The sequence below is a fragment of the Aricia agestis genome, chromosome 5, assembly GCF_905147365.1.
Source record: "Aricia agestis chromosome 5, ilAriAges1.1, whole genome shotgun sequence".
Lineage (NCBI taxonomy): Eukaryota > Metazoa > Arthropoda > Insecta > Lepidoptera > Lycaenidae > Aricia > Aricia agestis.
Window position 1 is genome coordinate 17,379,701 of NC_056410.1, and position 20,667 is coordinate 17,400,367.

A 20,667-nucleotide genomic window follows, 5' to 3' on the forward strand; every position below is an offset into this window, starting at 1 on the left:
GAAATATATTTAATACTTTATACTATGCATATATTTAAGATTTTTATTATATCATACATATATTTAATACACATCCAGACCCGGGAACATTGAAAACTTTTTGTTCCGTCGGCGGGATTCGAACCCGCGACCCCCGGCTTGAGCTACCGACGCGCTCACCACTGAGCCACAGAGGTCGTCAAAAGTGAATTTTCAATTTTGTTAGTCTCGCTAAATCTCCAGAACGGCTGAACCGATTTGGCTAATTTTAGTCTTGAAACATTCGCGAAAGTCCAGGGAAGTTTGTGTTAGCAGGGAAGTGATACAAAGTTCACCGGGTCATCTACATATCTATATATATAAAAATGGATTTTCAATTGTGTTAGTAACGCTAAAACTCGAGAACGTCCGTCCGTCCGGCTGAACGGATTGGACTAATTTTAAACACTAATAAAACACAACTTTTCGTGCACTTTTTCCACTATATTAAGATATTATTACAACTTTTAACAAATTACACGACCGGTTTCGAAACAAATCATCATCAGGTGTAAATTGATTTTATTAGTGTTCAATATGAATTTCCACCAAGAACCGACAGTACAATCAATAACATGGACTAATTTTAGTATTAAAATATTCGTAGAAGTCCAGGGAAGGTTTTAAAGTGACACGAAGTTCACCGGGACAGCTAATTTAGCAAAAATCTAAGATAAAAAGTTTAAAGACAACCATTTTTATACGTTTTCCACATAAATCGTATTATGGGATAAAAGTAACCTTCAAAGTTGAATTATTTATAATAATTTCTTATCGTATCCAACATCTTATTATGAGCTTAAAAGAATACAAGGTAAAACGAATAACAATTGTTCTTTACCGAGATGTTTATTAATGAGCGCGGTTTATCTTAGCCAGACATGAACGTACTTATTTTTAACATGAAAATCCTAGTTATTGTCCGTAAAATATAAAGGATTAGTTGAATATTAAAATCCATACATCCATACTAATATTATAAATGCGAAAGTGTATCTATTACTAGTTGTATTCCGGAAAAAAGAATAGTTCCCGCGCGATACACAAATTTTAGCGCAATGGAGACAGACGGGCATTATCTAGTAGGTACTTAATGTCATAGAGTAACTTAAATATAACTTAATGTTTCCCGCAAATATGTTGCGCAAAAATTGATCGTAAAGTTGCCCTTTACAGTGATAAAATCAACACTATGTCCTTTTCCGGGACTTAACAGCTCATACCAAATTTCCTCTTAATCATTTCAGCAAGCGAGACATAAGGTAGCAGACAGACAGACACACCTTGACATTTACAATGTATACTAAGAATACTTCCAAGTAGTCTTATACGTTTAGATCCTAAAGTACCTATAGGATACAAATAGGATACAAATATTTTCAGAGACAAATAGTTAGCTAGGTTAAAACAATACAATATGTACCATCGAACAAATTGTTTCATACTTCATAGGTAGTTTGAAGACCTACGTCATTTGGTCGGGTTATTTTAATTTAATAGTAAGGTACTTCACAACGGTCCATGCTGGCCCACTAAAGGCCATCACCATTGTCCGCCATCATAAACCATTATTACCTTGTCTACACAATGACGATAGCTTGTAGCACGGGCGTAGCCAGGTTTTAGTATCGGAGGGGGTTCAAGAAAATAATATGGATAAAAGTACTTACATAAAATAACCCAATTCATAAGGAAAATATTAAATATGTAAAAAACAGATACTTACAGAGAAAAGCTTTTCTTAGTGCAATAGTAAGTAATAAATGAGATATTATGCCGCACGCCTGTCCTTATTTTAATTTTATGGATGTTAATATCTTAAATTTTTCGGGGGGGGGGGGTTTGAACCCCCAAAACCCTCCCTCTGGCTACGCCCGTGGCTTGTAGTTAGCCAGCATGGACTATTGTGAAGAGCCACCTGTAGACGTGATCTTTCGGCTGGGATTGACACAACGTGACTAAATCACGCAGGTCCAGCCCTATAAATCTACTTCTCTGTCAATAGTACTTGAAGGTTTCACCTATATGTTATAGATGCGCCAAATTTCGTACATAGCGCAGAAACGTGCATTTTTCGGAGATGAAAAGTATTCTAAGTATGTTGTTTCTCGGGACTAAAAGTATCTAATTAAACTTTTTAATCGGGACTTAACGCGACTTATTTAAGTAGTAATGCTACTACGAGTACATACTTTTTCTCGACGTTTCGGCCGTGTTGCAACGGCCGTGGTCACGAGGCGACTGCAGGAGCGCGACGTCTTCGTTTGCACCGGGCGGTCGGTTCTACGACTACCCTCGAGTTGTCCAATATTTGTGTTCCAATACACTGAAAGTCAGTAGGTTCACTGCGACACACAACACTAACTGTATCCGGGTTTACACTTATAGACACAGGTGACACACGCGGTTTGCACTTATTGATCACTGGATTCCAGGCGGGCGACAATTTAAATCCGTCCTCACGATTGAAATTTTTATACTTTTTAATTTCAATTGCTTCACGTATTACTCTCGTGTGGTAATTACGATCCGTAGAGATACTCGGCATCTTCAATCTGTTATATCATCATTAACAAACAGAGCTCATAACCTTTGTGACCCTGAATGTATGGAATCCAGTGATCAATAAGTGCAAACCGCGTCTGTCACCTGTGTCTATAAGTGTAAACCCGGATACAGTTAGTGTTGTGTGTCGCAGTGAACCTACTGACTTTCAGTGTATTGGAACACAAATATTGGACAACTCGAGGGTAGTCGTAGAACCGACCGCCCGGTGCAAACGAAGACGTCGCGCTCCTGCAGTCGCCTCGTGACCACGGCCGTTGCAACACGGCCGAAACGTCGAGAAAAAGTATGTACTCGTAGTAGCATTACTACTTAAATAAGTCGCGTTAAGTCCCGATTAAAAAGTTTAATTATAATGCAACGCGAAAGTTTAAAATGTTACAAATATCTAAGTTGACAGTTGTACTAAGAGGTAACAGACAGACAGACTGACACTTTTACATTTATAATATTAGTATGGATTTAAGTAATAAAGTACGCATAATTAAGTATTTCAACCCTTTAGCGGCTTAATTTTAATGCGATGGTCGAAATGACCAGATGTCCGTCAGGTCGGGTGACTACGGGTCGGATTAGATCTGATTTTTATCTCGCGTCCGATCTCCCGCCTGTCACGTGCCGATAGTTTGCACGGTTTTGTGTACTATAAAGATCAATCCTTACGTACACAGAGAAGGTTAACCTTTTTCTGAGGTCTGTCTGCCTATAAAATGAGGAATTATTCAACGGTCAAGCTTAGCTCTCTGATTTCGCTGGACAATCTCTGAGATAAAACTAAATATTATACATACATAAGTCGTCCATACCTATCCAGTATACAATAGCAAATTAAAATTATACTTCCATAATAGACGACCCCGTGAACTTCGTCTCACTTCCTTCCCCCCTTAAACTAACTAAACCTTCCCTGGACTTTGACAAAATATATTAGTTTTTTTAATGAAATAAGGGGGCAAACGAGCAAACGGGTCACCTGATGGAAAGCAACTTCCATCGCCCATGGACACTCGCAGCATCAGAAGAGCTGCAGGTGCATTGCCGGCCCTTTAAGAGGAAATAGGGTAATAAGGGAGGGTAGGGAAGGGAATAGGGGAATGTAGGGAAGGAAATAGGAGAGGGTAGGGAAGGGAAAAGAGTAGGGGATTGGGCCTCCGGTAAGCTCACTAGTGAGTGAGCTTACCGGAGGCCCAATCCCCTACCCTTTTTTTCACCCCTACAGAAAACCGGCGTGAAATAGCACTTGCACTGTGTTTCGCCGAGTGCGGCGAAACACAGTGCAAGTGTTTCTCCGGTCAAGCCGGCCCATTCGTGCCGAAACATGGCTCTCCCACGTCAAGTAAATAAATCGGTCTAGCCGTTCTCAAGTTTTGACAAGACAAACAAAATTTAAAAATTATTTATAAACGTCGTTTTCAACATTCCACAATTTGGACTGCTAGCACGCCATTTGGATTGCCCTCGTGTATACCTTCACAGTTTACGTATTCATAGGAAACGGTGGGCTGTTTATATATAAAACAGTATGGCTGTTTTTAAATGCATAGCGTTAATCTCGCGATCAACCTGAGTGACATTGATACTCCATCACTTCGAATAAGGCTGGATAATGTAAGTACGATGCCGTAAATGGCACTTGTTATTATTCAACTAGCGGTAAGGTTTTTATTTTAGCGATAAAAATACTTTCCGAAAGTTTAAACGATTTTTAAAAACGTATAGTAATTGATTTGAAGTTCAAACCACGGAGGAGGCCTTAGACTATTTTTGTGGCGGAAAAATGTACGGTTCTCGTGGTTCACTCTAATTAGTATACTCTATTATCGACAGAGGCACGAAAAAATTAGTGCACATAATAATTTGTATAGTAATTATAAAGTTTATAACTTTTTGTTTTTAACAAAAGCGAATCCGTAGAAGGTAGAGCTCAACTGCTCAAACTATAGAAAGGTATAACGACCGACCCGACAAGAAATATTATATAATCAAGCTGCCCATTCTACAGTCTAAAGGCTTAACATACCGCTTGGTAGAAGCCTTCATCCCTACGTGGGTGAAACAACAGGTTTCTTTGACCGGTTGCTAGACCAGCCAAGGCTGGCCATTTGCTACCCGCGGTTTCACACGTACTTAAGGCCTGATCACACGTACCGAGTGGCAACACAATTCCCTCGGCCGAACTCGTCCATATAATAAATAACTCCCACGCCGTTTTAGGTGACGGTGGCCGGTTTCATTGAAACCAGACGCAGTTACACAGGGGTAACCAAATTATCCTAACCAAACTTGAAAATAACATTTTCCCCAAGACCTCCGACTCAAGAGCAGCGCTCTACACCACTGGACCACTGTGGCGTCATCCATACAAAACATACCGAGTGCTCGGCCGAGAGTACTGTCTAACTGTGTAGGTGTAATCAAGTCATTAGATTAAGTAACACAGAATATTGTTCAATACAAAGAGTTTTCCCACGGGCCCGTCCGTCGTTTACGGAATAAACGCGTAATGCCGAATCTCGGGAAAATTTCATAAATTGTTCTTTTTATTACACCTCTTTTCTCTAAAAGGGTGAAAATGCTGATACGCGTTTTATAATTTATTAACATTTTTAGGATTGAGCTCTGTTGATCTTGAGTTTCTCTATTACATTGCCTAGGCAATGTTAATTAATGATCTAGGTTTTACTTACACAACACACTTAATTTACTTAATTAACAATTAACATACGATAACTTTGTCAGTAAGCATCACCAAAAGTGGTTTTTTTCCTGTGGATATGGTGAACAATCTAACAAACCTAAGATATAGGAAGTCGATCACTTTGTCCCTAAAAGTCAATGTTCCTATTCTTTCGCATTTCTACTGTGGGCATATTAAACCTGCATACAAGTGCATCATGGGTTATTTATTACTATAATTATAGTTTCAGCAATAAAAGTTATTCACATCTAACATAAAGGACCAGATGCAGACCCTATTAAAGTATAATATATCAAGTTATAATAATCTAATGCAATAAGTCCACATCTGTGAAGCTCCTAGGGCTAGAAAGTTATATAACTATGCTTTAAATCAGCTTTATGTTACGTCTAGCTTCTGTTTGCAATTTACCTTTTTATACAATACCAATAACCCACAGATACCTAGGAGGCGCAAGTACCAAAAATTGTATACACCAAAACAAATTAATAAATATAATATTTAAAACATTTATAAAAACTTTATACGCTGATAAAATGTACCTTAAAGAAATCCGAAATTGAATTGTAGAGGTAAGAGATTCAACCAAAAACTATTTACATGTAAAAACGAGTGTAAAAAAACCTGTAATAAATTTCCTCTTAGAAAATCTGAAGGAAACAGTCAATACATGTGGGAATCGATAGCATTCGATAGTTGGAAACCAAACAATCGCTTAGTTGACTTTTGTGCTTCATCACAAGTTCTTGCGGCGGCTCCCACGGATGCCATTCAAGTTTTTGCGATTGACTTTCTACTGGATCATTCGCAAACTGAAAGTTAGTGCCATCATTATTAGCCAATTTAAACTTAGCTATTTTAGCCTTAGTTTACATTTTTTTATTCAATCGAGTATACGTGTTGATTATGCGAATAACCGAACAATCGCATAAACGAAGTACGAACACGTCGCTTATCAAATGAGGGTTATGAAAATGTATTTGCCACTGTGCCGCTAGGTGCTATGTAGCCTTAGGGTCAATTCAGACCGCAACGCGACGAGGCGAGGCGAGGCGCGGCGCGGCATAAATTTGTATGGATTTGACAGATTTCAATTGCGTGAGACGTCTTGCGAATCTGTCAAATCCATATAAATTTAGAAATTCATTTACGCGTCGCGTTGCGGTCTGAATCAACCCTCAGGGTCTATCGTGTCAAATAATCATTTTATCGTTACACATACATGTTAGAAAAAATATATAAATTTAAAGCTAAAGGAAAGGAAGCTAAAAGACATTCATTGTTGAAACACCAGAAATAAGTACAAGCTAGATTTGCCAGTGATCAGACTTAGTAAAGTCAGTAAATCTTTTAAAGGCCAATGTATACGCCTTTTCAATAAAATCCCAGAAAACGTTCAAAATCTTTCCATTAATAAATTTAAGAAAGTAGTCAAAGAGCGTTTGTGTGAAGGTCAATGATTTCATAAACGATGGCACATCTTGGGAGTAGAATGGCTGCTTACAAGGCTACTTCTACATTATTGTACATGACTTACTATGTATGCATGTTGACATTGTATAATTTTAAGTTACAGCATTGTAAATTTTATTTAAAAGATTATTTTTTTTTACCTCACTTTTTTTTGGTAAAAAAGTGGGCCCCGTGCGAGTTTCTTACGCCGGTTCTTCTCGCCGGGATAGTTCCCGAACCGGTGGTAGGCACCGTAGCTAATATTAACATTCTGAAAGTATTTTCTTAAAATCTACCCAGAAATATAGCATTTTTTATTTTATTTTACATGACAGCTATATCGTGGCGCATGATATCTATATCGTGACATATGACAGCAGTTTGACACGATAGATCCTAAGGCTACATAGCGGCACCTGGTGGCAAATTATAGCAACATGTAGCTTTTATATTTTGTATAGAGATATACGGGTTGTTTTATAAGCATCTCCAAAGATCTCCTCATTTCCTGTTAAAACAGCACAACTGTTCTAACCATCTGTTTCTTCTACAGCATCGACTTTCACGACCCGATGACGGGCAAGCCCGCCAACCTCGCCAACTCCGCCGTGCTCAGGATGCTCGAGGAGGAGGAGAGGAACCGCAAAGGCCTACCCAGTAAGTACCTTCAGTATAACTCTTGTAGTTCTAAGTTCATAGGAACGGTTCAGACTACTTGGTGTTGCACACGGAGCGATCATATCAAGTGCGAAGTGAGCCCGAGCCTAGCTGTAATGACTGGTGGTCTCTCAGTCATAGGACCGATGGAAAATTTGCCTTTGCATCTTTTACAGCTACGGTTTAAATTGGCATAAGATTTTAAGTACCACGGAAATGTGTAACATTTTGGTCCTTTTTTGAGTAGTTATTACGCCAGTATTATGGTACTCTGTGGTAGTTACAACGCTTACGTAACGTAATTCTATAGACTGTCTGACTAATGTCTATAGACTATAAATGCTGATATATTTATCTACGCCAGACCTTTGCCAAAACTTTGCCTTTGTCAATCTAGTGCACTTTTTATTCTTTTTGCTTACTAACGTCAACCCTGCTTCAGAACTTGATCCCACCCAAATCCAAGCTATTCTGGAGAACCTTGTGCACGCAAACCACCGGTTCGAGGACTGCTGGCCCCCGAGCAAGGCAAAGCCTGATCGTAAATGGGACGGACAGATTAATTCCACGTCTTACGTATTCCCCGAGTTTATGAAGGCGACTAAAGGTATTGTCTATGCTTACCGAATGAAGCGACTCACGCGCATGCACCTAAATTATGGAAAATAAAATAATTGTATGACATGAAATTTAGAATTCCTTTATATATAACACATACCACAGACATAGATCAAGATAGATACCGCAGGTCCCTCCATTTGTATGAAAACGAGCGTGCCACTTTTTCCTACCTATTGTGGTCTGTGACGTACCGATGATAAGAAACGTGTAAATTATCTAGGCCAACGTTTCTATTCGAATTTCTAATCTAAATCTACAGCATACGGCACAATTAGGCATTTTTTTCAATCTGATTGACGTCCAATTCCGAAACGGTGAACTGTGAAGCGCAGACTAAAGAACAAACTTTCTATAGACGAGCATTGCTCGTCGTTTAGGAACGCGATATTGCACGCGAAGTACATACACATGCGGTATCTATCTTGATCTATATCTGTGGTATTTACTCATTTTTATGAAGATGTAAAAAATATATTATTTAATAAAGCAATGACAAATTAGGTGCTTGTAATTTCCCGTGCAATAAAGATCCATGGCACATCAATTCAGCTATTCAAAAGATTTAATATAATAGCAACTGCCAAGTGATACTGTAAACCCAGTAAGAGGAAGGTGCAGGAAAATTCAGACGCGTGAGTCGCATCACCGGCTCGAGCCGATAGTATTCGTTTGTTTGTCATCGATGTACGACATAATATAGATTAGTTACAGTCATATGTTATAATGTATCATTTTATGAATCATAATGTATCCGCTGCCAATATTTTTCGCATGCACCTCACCAGTGATTCATTGAACTCTAAATAAGCTGCTATTTCTGTTGCGAGAGTAACGCCCGTGCCTCTTTGTTTCGATGACGGAATGTTGACAAAAATCCATTTCTTAGTCTTTTTTTTTACGTCGTAAACAAAAATTGGCTCACGAATCGGTCGGTCGCGGATATTTTGTTTTCCGCCGTAATATTTTAGTCGAAAACGATCCGCGAAAACGAAAACACGATGCCCGAGGCAATACACTTTGGTGAGCTTCTTTACGTAATCGTGTGTGCTTTAATTCGAAAATAAAAAGTTAATCTTTATAGTGTTTTTACATACAAAGATTTCCGTATTCTCGAATGATTTTCAAGGGTGAACATGTGGATTTTACGTGTTAGTAATCGCGGAGTATTTATAAATATCAGGTACAGGTATCTCGTCGGCGAATTTACAGCAGATTTCGAATTTTTACACGAATAAAACACTTATTTTGACGCAACTAGAGACTATTTTCGTTGACTTTCACGAGCGCTCTGTGAATCAACGTTTATTATTAGACGACGGACGCGTATTGTAGAGAGTACTTTAAACACACTACACGTTCAAAATGTTGGTTGTAACTGTTGATATAGAAGTAGTTATCGAGAAATTCGCTGAACCATCTGTCGGTAACAACACAATAATATTGTAACGGAGTTTGCGAGCACAATCTGTACATAATGTGTCAGGTGCATTTCTTACACTTAATACTATCAGTAACCTCCTATTTACTAATCATTATTCTTTTCTGGTCTGTTATTGTTCAGTTTTATGATCAATTCAGACCACATCGCGATGCGTCGTTTCTAAATTTGTATTGAATTGACAGACTTGCATGAGGTCTCACGAAATTAAAGTCTGTCAAATCCATACAAATTTAGAAATGCAATCTACGCGTCGCGTTGCGGTCTGATTGACCCTTAGGGTTGATTCAGACCGCAACGCGACGTCTAGATGCATTTCTAAATTTATATGCATTTGACAGATTCACAAGACGTCTCACGTAATTGAAATCTGTCAAATCCATACAAATTTATCCCGCACCGCGCCTCCCCTCGCCTCGTCGCGTTGCGGTCTGAGTTTACCTTTAGGAGAAAGTTGGTGAGTGTGTTTGTTACTTATTCACATAGTAGTAGTTATAGCTTAAAGCCCGCATAAGCAGAGAGGCCGATCGATCCGGTTGGACTGATCGCAGGGCGACTTGACCTGACTCGTGACATGAAAATGCACAAAACGAGTCCTGACTCTTGTCAGGTCGGTGAGCAAGTGTCAGCTTCTTTGATACCAATAAAAGGCTTACCAAAAAAAGTTATTTAATGCGTGGAAAAATTATAAACATACACATACACTTATAAACTTTCACCTTTGTAAATATTTACTGTGATGTTAAAGAAATGTACTAAATCTAATTATACAGTTCTATTAGTGAGTTACAAGGTTTTTTTACAGAGTAAGACCTCTACTTTTAATTAATTTTATTAACTCGAAGAAATTCCACAAGAGGCCAGCGATTACTCACAACCTACGAATAATAAAAACTATTTATTATTCGTAGCTCACAACTTTAAAAACAGACGTTGTAGTGTATAAAATTGTAAGAATTAAGACAACAGTTGGTCAGTTGAAGGTTTATAGATGCAGTCTATTCTGGAATTAGATATCAAGGCTACACTAGCTTTAAATTTTAATAACACTTACAAGCTAAAATAATATTATGATTTTCTACATTGCACAGTCACATTTTCTTAGAATTATTTAGGTATGCAGTCACATATTCTATTAAATAAAATAAAAAAGCCTTTATTTGACCAAGCTACAAAGATTCTTATCAACTTAGGTTGGGTTGCACCAGAGGCGTGGTTAAAGTTAAAGTTATGGTTATAGTTAAGGCTAAATTTAGCTTTAACTTTAACTCTAACCTTAACTTTGATCGGAGAAATTGACAGATGACAGCTGGGGGGTGAGCCAAAATCTTTTCGTTTACGCTTCGTTAAAGAATCGCCGATGAAAATGTATGGAATTGACATAAGCGTTCGTTAATATGACGTTGACGTTCGACTCGTCTTATGTCAATGCCATACATTTTGATCGGCGATTCTATAACGAAGCGAAAACGAAAAAGTTTCGGCTAAATGGCCTGGTCCAACAAGGTTATAAATGAACGTGGGCGGGGGCGCTGCTGGTAAAGAAGAACTGTCAAAAATGGTGTTTTTGTATGATAACAGCGTTAAAAAATAAATAAAGTTATAGTTAAGTTATAGTTAAAGTTAGTTGGTGCAACCCAACCTAAGTAATAACATAATATTTATATTACTTTTTTTTTAAACTAGGTCCCCAGGTTGGGTAAAGGCTTCTTTTTTTTTATTATATCCTAATAAAGTAATTAAGAAAATAATTACCTTATGGCTAATGCATTTATCTGCAAATTAAAATTAACATTAGTAAACCAAGTTTGTCTGTCCTTTGAAATCAAAAGTTATTTTAATAAAGTTATTCATAATGTGAGTATATTGAACCCTGTGAAATTAGCTTAAACTAATTGCTATTGCTTCATCTACAGACTATACTCATAGTGTAGCAAAACTGAAATGTCTGTCTTTGTAATAAAACAGCCTAAGCTAAGTGGATGAAAATTGGTGTGGGAAGTCCCGGGAACGGAAATGTATAGTTTTTTCGCGGAAAATTTTACAGTTCGCACGCGTTTAACGAATCTACTAAAATGAAAAAGTTAGTAGATCTTGCCTGCAAGTTAGGGTAATAAAGATATCTTTCATTGTTTTTGGTATGTATCATTCAAAATATTGAATATGTTTAGCAATCAAATAAATATTTGTTAAACGCGATATCACATAATTAAATTATCATCAAACATTTTCATTATGTTTTATTTGAATACGGGGCTCATTTTGCACGAAATCTAAAAATATGTTTCATTGAATCTGATGACAATAAAGATAAGTTGGAAAAAGTCGGACAAGAGAAATATAATGAGGGGTAATTGTGCCGAACGGCGGGGGAATGTTATATTAATATCTCATGGCCAATAGCTCATGTAATTGACTATTACAATGGTGTCTTTCTCCATTTATTATTAAAGTAGTGGGTAGATATTTGAATAATACTCAACTCGGTGCAAGGACTCCTAAAAAGTTACGATTAAGATTTTCATTAATCATGATCCGTACTCTCAAATAAACACAAATAAAGACGCGACAATTCACATCGATTAAACATTAAACTTTTTGATCCTAGTTTGTTACAAATTGACAAAAAACACGATTGTGCGCTAGTTTAGATGTAAAGAGTACCCAGTCCTAATAAGTCCGAGAAGATTCGATCCTCGATCGTGTCTTGAGTAAGGGGTAAGTTCGATCCCAGGTGGCGGTACTAACAAGGCATTTTACATCTCAAGTACATAATAGAAATGCTACGGTGAAGAAAAACATCGATAGTATTTACGTAGGGCGGTAATTGGTCTCAGATGCATCAAACGGTTAATTCGTCTGGACAATACTATATTGTAAGTTGTAACAATGTCGCATGTGCTTGGCTGGTTTATACGTGGGAGAGCCATGCTTCGCCATGAATGGGCCGGCTCGACCGGAAAAATACCACGTTCTCACAGAAAACCGGCGTGAAACAGCGCTTGCGCTGTGTTTCGCCGAGTGAGTGAGTTTACCGGACGCCCAATCCCTTACCCTATTCCCTTCCCTACCCTCCCCTATCCCCTTCCCTTCCCTCCCCTATTACCCTATTCCCTCTTAAAAGGCCGGCAACGCACTTGCAGCTCTTCTGATGCTGCGAGTGTCCATGGGCGACGGAAGTTGCTTTCCATCAGGTGACCCTTTTGCTCGTTTGCTCCCTTATTTCATAAAAAAAAAAACTTAAATAACTTGTTGAGACACTACAATTTGTTTGTTACTACTTACTTTACAAATCACCCACAACGGATGCAAAGACCAAAGAATAGTAGTCTACCTAAATATTCATACTAGATGATGCAATTTCGTTCATACAGAAGTTTGATAGTAGTGCACCGTGCACGGACTGTTTTTCTGGAATAATAATTGTGCTGGCACTTGTAGTATCCATAAACCAAATTCGTAGACAGTTTTTAGGGTTCCGTGCCCAAAGGGTGAAAACGGGACCCTATTACTAACACTTCGATGTCTGTCTGTCCGTCTGTCTGTCTCCAGGCAGGTCTGTCTATCTCAAGAACGGTGATAGCTAGAGAGTTGAAATTTTCATAGATTACGTATTTCTGTTGCTGCTATAACAATAAATACTAAAAACAAAATAAATCAAATATTAAAGGGGGGCTCCTATACAACAAACTTGATTTTTTGGCATTTTTGCTCTATAACAATAATGGCAACAGGTAGGCACTTGATATTTTCACAAAGGTCTTAATTATATGTCTTCTTCAATAATTAAAAATAATCATAAAAATTTACACCCACACAAAAAACATAATTTTTGGACTATTTTGCTCTATGACGGTACGGACGGGAACCCTTCGTGCGCGAGTCCTACTCGCACTTGGCCAATTTTTATTTTCTACATACAGACTATACATTCACACTTTCGCATTTATAATAGGTACTTATTATGATAATTGATTATTATAAATTTTGTAATTTAGGTACATTTTACTATTCTTACTCGGCAAAACTACTCAAAACATCACAAAATCATACCAATATAAAATATTATAAATGCAAAAGTGTGTCTGTCTGTCTAATTGTCGGTATAATTGTCGGTATAAAAAAAATATTCCAAGCTAGATCGATTTATCGCCCCCGAAACCCCCTATGCTTAATTTCATAAAAATCGTTGGAGCCGATTCCGAGATTCCAATTATTAAATAAAAATATGATACTTAGGGCCTGTTACTGTGAGTTAGGGCCTATCCACCACTTAACTTGACAGATGAAGTAAGTATGGAGATTATGTCAAAAATGCATTCACAGCATTTTTGACATTTTTGGCAATAGGCTATTGCCTATTCGGCACTTTACGAGTATCAGAAAGTGGTGAAACAGGCCCTAAGTATGATGGTAAATAGAATGCATAGTGAATTACGCGATAGAGCTGCATTTAAATGTTGAAAGAGCCTCTTCAAACTACACTTGAATATAAAGCTTGTCGCCTATTTTCAATTGCCGTAGAAAGGAAAGAATTATGTTAATTTTTTTTGCTATAATAGCTGAGCCTTCATACTAAAATGGTTATAGCTCCATTTCTGAAAATATTGTATCTCTGTTCGGAAACTCTTCTATAATAATCTATACACATATAAATAAAATTAGAGTGTCTGTTTGTAATATTAAAATAACCGTTTTTTACTACATGCATATGAATATTTAGACGGTATTTACACCAAAATAACAATTTTTCGAATTTTTGTCTGTCTGTATGTCTGTCTGTTTGTTCCGGCTAATCTCCGAAATGGCTGGACCGATTTTGACTGTACTTTTATTGGCAGATAACTGATGTAATAAGGAGTAACTTAGGCTACTTTTTAACCAACTTCCAAAAAGGGGGAGAAAATATTTTTACTTTTTTTATGCGCCGACTCATGCTAGTCTAAGGGAGTGTTTTAAAAAATCTGTCAGTTTGTTTGCTTAGTATCAAACTAACAGATCTTTTAAAGTTAAGTTCTTATCAAAATTGTGTTAATAATTAATTAATGACTTCACCAGCACTAAATAATCTTTTTCTTTTTCCTGAAAATATTTCTGTAATTGCATAGGTTAGAAAGAACTTCGAAATTTTAATAGTAATAATATACTTTTATTATTTATAACATTCAAAGTAGCTAGACTGAGAATGACTCAGTGAAGATCTAAATTCAAAACTTCAGTAATTGGACATGATATGAAGTCACAGCAACATCTAAACAATTAAGACGATGAATAGTGGCAGATCCCAATACGCTTTGGCACTTTCCGTGTCGGTTTTACTCATTAATAATATCTGTCATTGTCATTACGTTTTGGTCCAAGAGCCAGCGACAGCCAGACTTTCGTCATTTTATAAAAGCTGAAAGTTTGTCTGTTTATAACCCCAATAGAGAGATCGCACAAAAAGTCTGTCGTCTGCGATCTCCCTTAGAGTAATGAACTACCAGCAACTATGGAGTTTCTACAGTACTTCTGCTTTAAGGCAGTTTAAGGGTTTCTGGTAGTAGGAAGCAATGGAACACGAGATTCCTATAGTTAACCCGAAGAAAAAACGATGAAAAATAGAGCGTTATACTTTATCGAAGGTCAGGAACACCGCGACTGAAACTCCACAATTCTGCCCCCTTAGACAAAGTATCTTTCGTTAAAAACGACGACAAAATTCGTTATCAAAATATTATATGTGGTTTGATAAAAGTCATCGCTAAATGACATTTCGCTTGCGAAGACTAATGTCAAATCCCACACATTTTGATAACGAATTTCGTCATCGTTTTTAACGAAAGGGACTTTGGCTACCGCCTCTGGTCGTTCTTACCTCTATAGGGGTCAAAAACAGGTAAACTTTCAGCTTTAATAAAAATATGACGAATGTCTGGTTGTCGCTGGCTCTTACTCTATTTCTATTTCGACTGATGACGCGGAGTCCTTTATACAGGAGTGAGCGAGACAGCACGATCTTATGTGTGGTCTCTCAAAATAATTTGATGGTTATTCGTGCACCTACACACCTGGCCAGCGTCAGAGCGCTAGTAGTATCTTGCCCACGGTACAAGTGACTCCTAAACTATCATCCAAACACACATCGGTAAACATTTCCACATCTTTTTTGAGTATTATAGAGATTTTTCTATTTTTCAATTCACATTGCTTTTATTTATGCTTGTTAATTAGGTGCAGTTGTAAAAATATTGCTTAGTTTCATCATAGTTTCATGCACTTTAAATGCATTTTTATCTGGTTCAATGTACACGTTGTAAAAACAGTATTCCGTTGCATAAAAAGATTTCAAAACAGACAATTACAATTTTAAATCTTTTATTGTGTGCATTCAATTTTACTGTAGTTGTTTTTAAAATTTTGTATATTTTAAAATTTTATGCATTTTTTATTTTTTATTTTCTACAAACTCTATCGTTAAGACACTACATGAAAAGTAATTACTTGAACCATATCAATGAAACATAGATAAATAAATTAAAACTTTGAATACTAAAACACCCTGTACCCATCAAACACACACGACGTGCTCCAATACTTCGGAGTCTTAGTGCAATTAGGTCTCAACTCTCGTTGCTATTTCCTTTGTACAATTTGAATTATATGACTACATTCAGTACAAGTCCTTACAAACTATTAAAACTTTACATACAATATTCAAGTTTCAATACACTGAACCTATTACTGATTATATGGGTTCGTTTAGAACTTTATAGGACTAGAATCTAGATGTATATTGATTTCGTGTAAAAAGAAATTTCCTGGGAATTTCGTGGGAGAATCAGAGAAGTTGATTCTTAGGCAGATGGCGGACCTAAGTAATTTGGTCGCGTTAAGTCAAACCCATCCGACCGATCACAGCTAACATTGAATTGACCAACTGACGTAGGTCCGTTTAGGAATCAATTTCCTCGATGGTACATTTTAATTAAAATATGTAGGGTTCTTCCAGTGCCCGTAGCAACGAATAATAAAAATTGTTTATTATTCGTAGGCTCGTAGTCTGTTCTTTATTATATTATGACAAAAAATAAAAAATTGGCAGTAGTTTCGGAGCATACTTGATGAGAACAGTGAACACACTTACATACCGTTAACGTTATAATATTGGAGTTTTAATACACTACCCTACAGTCTACATAATATTATTGGTGTGTTCTAACTTCGAAGTATTAATTTTGCTAAAGCTGCTCTTCACCTTAAGTAAATTATTATATATGACTGCTCTTTCAATAATACCAAGAACAAGATATTATATTTAACAGCTATATAGTGTACAGTGCTCCAAAAGTGATAATGCGCATAGACATTTTAGTAACTTTTCGGCAACGGTTGTATTTCCCGAGCGACGATAGACGATATTGCATTTTCTAATTGCACTGCATTTAAGATAAATAAGATAAATAATCTTAAACGCAGTGCAATTAGAATCTTTTATAATTAGAAACTTTGACTAATACATGTCATGTATTAGTCAAAGTTTGTCGTGATATTCCTGTAGTTTTTGTAACACGGTCATTATTCACGGTCACTCATGCGCATTATTAATTTTGTAGTACTGTAAGGCACTTTATCTTTTTACAATGTTGCGTATTAAATCTGAAATTTAATACGCAATATAGCTACTCAATTATTACATGCACCAATTAAAATGCGTTATCCAATATCATAGTCATGGTTTTTTATTCATACACCTGGCCTCCAGCCAAGTCGACGAGCCAGGCTAATTTAAACCGGAATGTGTCAGATGCTCTCCAGATAATACTATCTCCGATGGACATGACTAGGGTTACCAGGCGTCCGGAAAAAGCCGGACACAGGCTGAATACGTGTCCAGTTAAAATTAAAGGGAGTCCGCCTTTTGTATAGCCTTGAATTTTAAAACGAAAATTGTATATGAAAATCCTATTGATCTATTAGAATTAAGGTGCTAAATTGTATAAATCAAACAAATCAACGTGTTGCCGAACGTATTGCTATACTGCGAGTGTAAGAGTTTAGAGAGAGAGTTTCCGGCTTTTTAATACAAAGCTCTGGCTAAGCTGACTGCTTTGTCCGGCTTTTTGGTTTAGCGACGGCAACCCTAGATATGACACATATATTTCGTTATGAACTCTAGGAAACATTTCATCTCATCGGCTGCCAAGGTGATAAAAAAACTGTTGACGTCACTTGCACTGGAGCCAAATTACTCTTTGCTGGAGATTATAGTTCGATAAAATTACATTGTCTTTTCAATATTTCGTGTAGTAAAAGTGTGTCACTTTTGGATCTTATTGCAAATGAAAGAGGTTGAATAGTGGTAAACTCGAACTATCTGCGATGACTTATATTATAACTACTGACGATTTGTGATGTGATTGACTTACTTACGACTAATAGTTTGGAACCAAAACTAGCCTACACTTATCTATATCTTACATCATAATAAACAGACTAGCATAAATCTATAAAACATTAAGAATGTAGAGTCTCAGGTTCGCATGTTTAAGAATTATTTATCTATATCACCACTACGATCTAGGACGTATGATGCTGTATCCACACATGCCGTCGGCTTATACAGGCAGCACGGTCGGCGGCCCTGCCGCCGGCTAACCACACATGCCGCCGGCTTCGGTGGCAAGGCAGTCTGAAAGCCGGCGACAAGCCCGGCGGCGGCGGTATAAGCCGGCGGCATGTGTGGATACGCCATGAGAAAGAAAACGAGAAATTGAAAAATAAATTTTAAACGTTTCTAGTAGGCACGACACAAGTTGAATATAGTCAATATTTTCAATCAATACGTCCAGTGATTAGACATCTATTTTTTTCTAAAATATAAGAGTAAAATGTTGGATGTAGTAATAGATATAATATTAAGTAATAATTTATAATTCAATGAGCAGACAGAAAATTAATTTAGATTCTAGACTCCCACTTCCCAGTCTACATGGGGCTTAACATTTATCTAGCATTCCAACTTTCTATCTAGACAATAATTATAGGCTACACTATAATCAACTGATAGAAAGATTTGACGGCCAACAATAATTTAAATTACTATTGTTTGTAATAACAGCTGTTATCAATAATTTTCTAGAGAGTTACTGTTGATTATGATTATAAAAGATTGTTCTAATCGTGATAAACATTTAATTCCAGGCCAGAAGAAAGTGGTGTGGCCACCAGTCCCAGAGACCAACGGCTACCACTCATCACAGCAGGTAAACACACATACTTGTATGTATCATGGACTATCAGAGAAGTTGATTCCTAGGCAGATGGCGGACCTAAGTAATTTGGTCGCGTTGAGTCAAACCACTCACACCCATCCGACCGATCACAGCTGCTAACATTGAATTGACAAAAGCCGACCACACGACGTAGGTCCGTCAACTGCCTAGGAATCAATTTCCTCGATGGTACATTAGCTTAACTGCACAGACCTGCACATTGTCTAGGCGCATTGTCATAGTGTCAAAAGTTTAAAATTATAGCATCTATGGCGCTTGATACAAGTTTAATACGACCTTGAAATTACTATCAAACTATTGATCTGACCTCCAATAATATTTACTAGAGAGTTTAGGAAGCATAATATTATTTATAAATTATAATCATTGCGAAAGCTTTGTAAAGATTTGCATAATATCATTTAGCCTGATTATGCATACATGCTATTAAACACGCGAAAGCATGCACCGGGGATGCATGATCGCTGAGATGTTCCTCTACAGACGTCATTGCGTTTGTACCTACAGCAGAGTCCCGCGTACCAGAACAACGCGAACCCCTCACAGTACTTGCAGCAGCAGCAGCAGTACTCGCAGCAGCAATACTCGCCACAACCGCAGTACTCGCCACAACCGCGGCACTCTCCGCAACCGCAGTATTCTCCGCAACCGCAGTACTCGCCACAACCGCAGTACTCGCCGCAACCGCAGTACTCTCCGCAACCACAGTATTCTCCGCAACAACAGTATTCGCAACCGCAGTACTCCCCCCAACCGCAACAGCACTCCCAACCGCAATACAACCAAGCGAAACCCGCGTTCAGCGAGGGCCGGCGTCAAGAGGCCACGGGACTTAGTAAGCTGATTCCCGTGGGGCCCGGTGTTACCGCTTCCCCAGCCCCTCGCCAGGGGCCGCTGTCGCCCTCCGCGCAGCCCTACCGCCAGCAGCAGAGCCGCTGGGCACCCGTGCCTGCCCCCGCCTCGCCTCAGGTAGCTCGCTTCACTAATCCGGGACTGACTGTAGACTTGTTGCGTGTTTCAGTGTTCACGGTACTTCATAGCATCATAGAGTAATGCATTTTATATTAATTTTGTATATGTTGATGTAAATTTATTATTGTCAGCGAAAAACTACCACTTTCTACCAGACTGCGCCAGGAGGAAGGTTGTGTCTTTTAAGTGTGCTTACTGTTTAACATACTACTAGTTTTTAAGCTTCTATGTAACGTTAGCACATAGTACCTAATCAACTAAATAAACATACTTTGCTTGACTTTGAAATATAATACAGCCCTTAGATATCTTTAAAAACGTTTCCACATTACCACACACAAACATTCAATACTTTTTCATAATATTTTCTTTTGCTTGTATTACTTAAGCGTATTTAAAAAGCTTTATTTTTAAAATATACGATGCACTGTTTTTATAAAAGCCATGGACTGAAGTTTTTATGTCTTCTAGATTATTCTTTGTATAGTATCTCAATTGGAATGATCGCGTAGTATTTTATCTTTTTCATTAAATGACGCACTTCAGTCAAAGTGCCTTTTATTTTTTATTGCGAGGAGATATTACGCTTATTTTGCAATTGTTTTATATGTGACACATAATTAATTAAGTTGTTGTCTCAAATTTTGTATGTGGCGGGAATGTGGAGTGGTATATTGTTCATTATCCTTAGACAAGACATAATAATATGTAAATATCATAATTGCAATGCTCTACGCCCAGTGCCGTAAATAGCCTTTTTTGCGCCCTGTGCGAGTGCGCCCTTGTTTTTTTTTAGATATTATAGGGGCAATTGTATGTATAGGCCTATTTTATTTCATTCAGGGTGAAACATAGTGTTAGCGGTTGGTAGACCAATTATAATAGGTAAGTACTAAAATTTTGGAAAACAAACTTTAAAAAAAAAAAGAACTGATATGGAAAAACAAGCAGCCGAGCCGTCTGATATCAAG

The 20,667-nt window shown here is 37.5% G+C and overlaps 1 protein-coding gene across 9 annotated transcripts in view; it reads left to right on the forward strand.

Annotated features, from left to right (window-relative positions):
* LOC121727447 (extensin) overlaps window positions 1-20,667 on the forward strand; it is a 46,658-nt gene that overhangs the window by 13,439 nt on the left and 12,552 nt on the right. For 4 of the 9 annotated variants that reach the window (XM_042115306.1, XM_042115309.1, XM_042115307.1 and 1 more), the window contains 4 exons: window positions 7,287-7,390; window positions 7,833-7,997; window positions 18,633-18,693; window positions 19,228-19,693. In XM_042115306.1, coding sequence (XP_041971240.1) covers window positions 7,287-7,390; window positions 7,833-7,997; window positions 18,633-18,693; window positions 19,228-19,693 — 796 coding nt within the window. Of the gene's footprint in view, window positions 1-7,286; window positions 7,391-7,832; window positions 7,998-18,632; window positions 18,695-19,227; window positions 19,694-20,667 lie in introns of all 9 variants that reach the window. The other 5 variants (XM_042115308.1, XM_042115314.1, XM_042115311.1 and 2 more) reach the window with 3 other exon arrangements.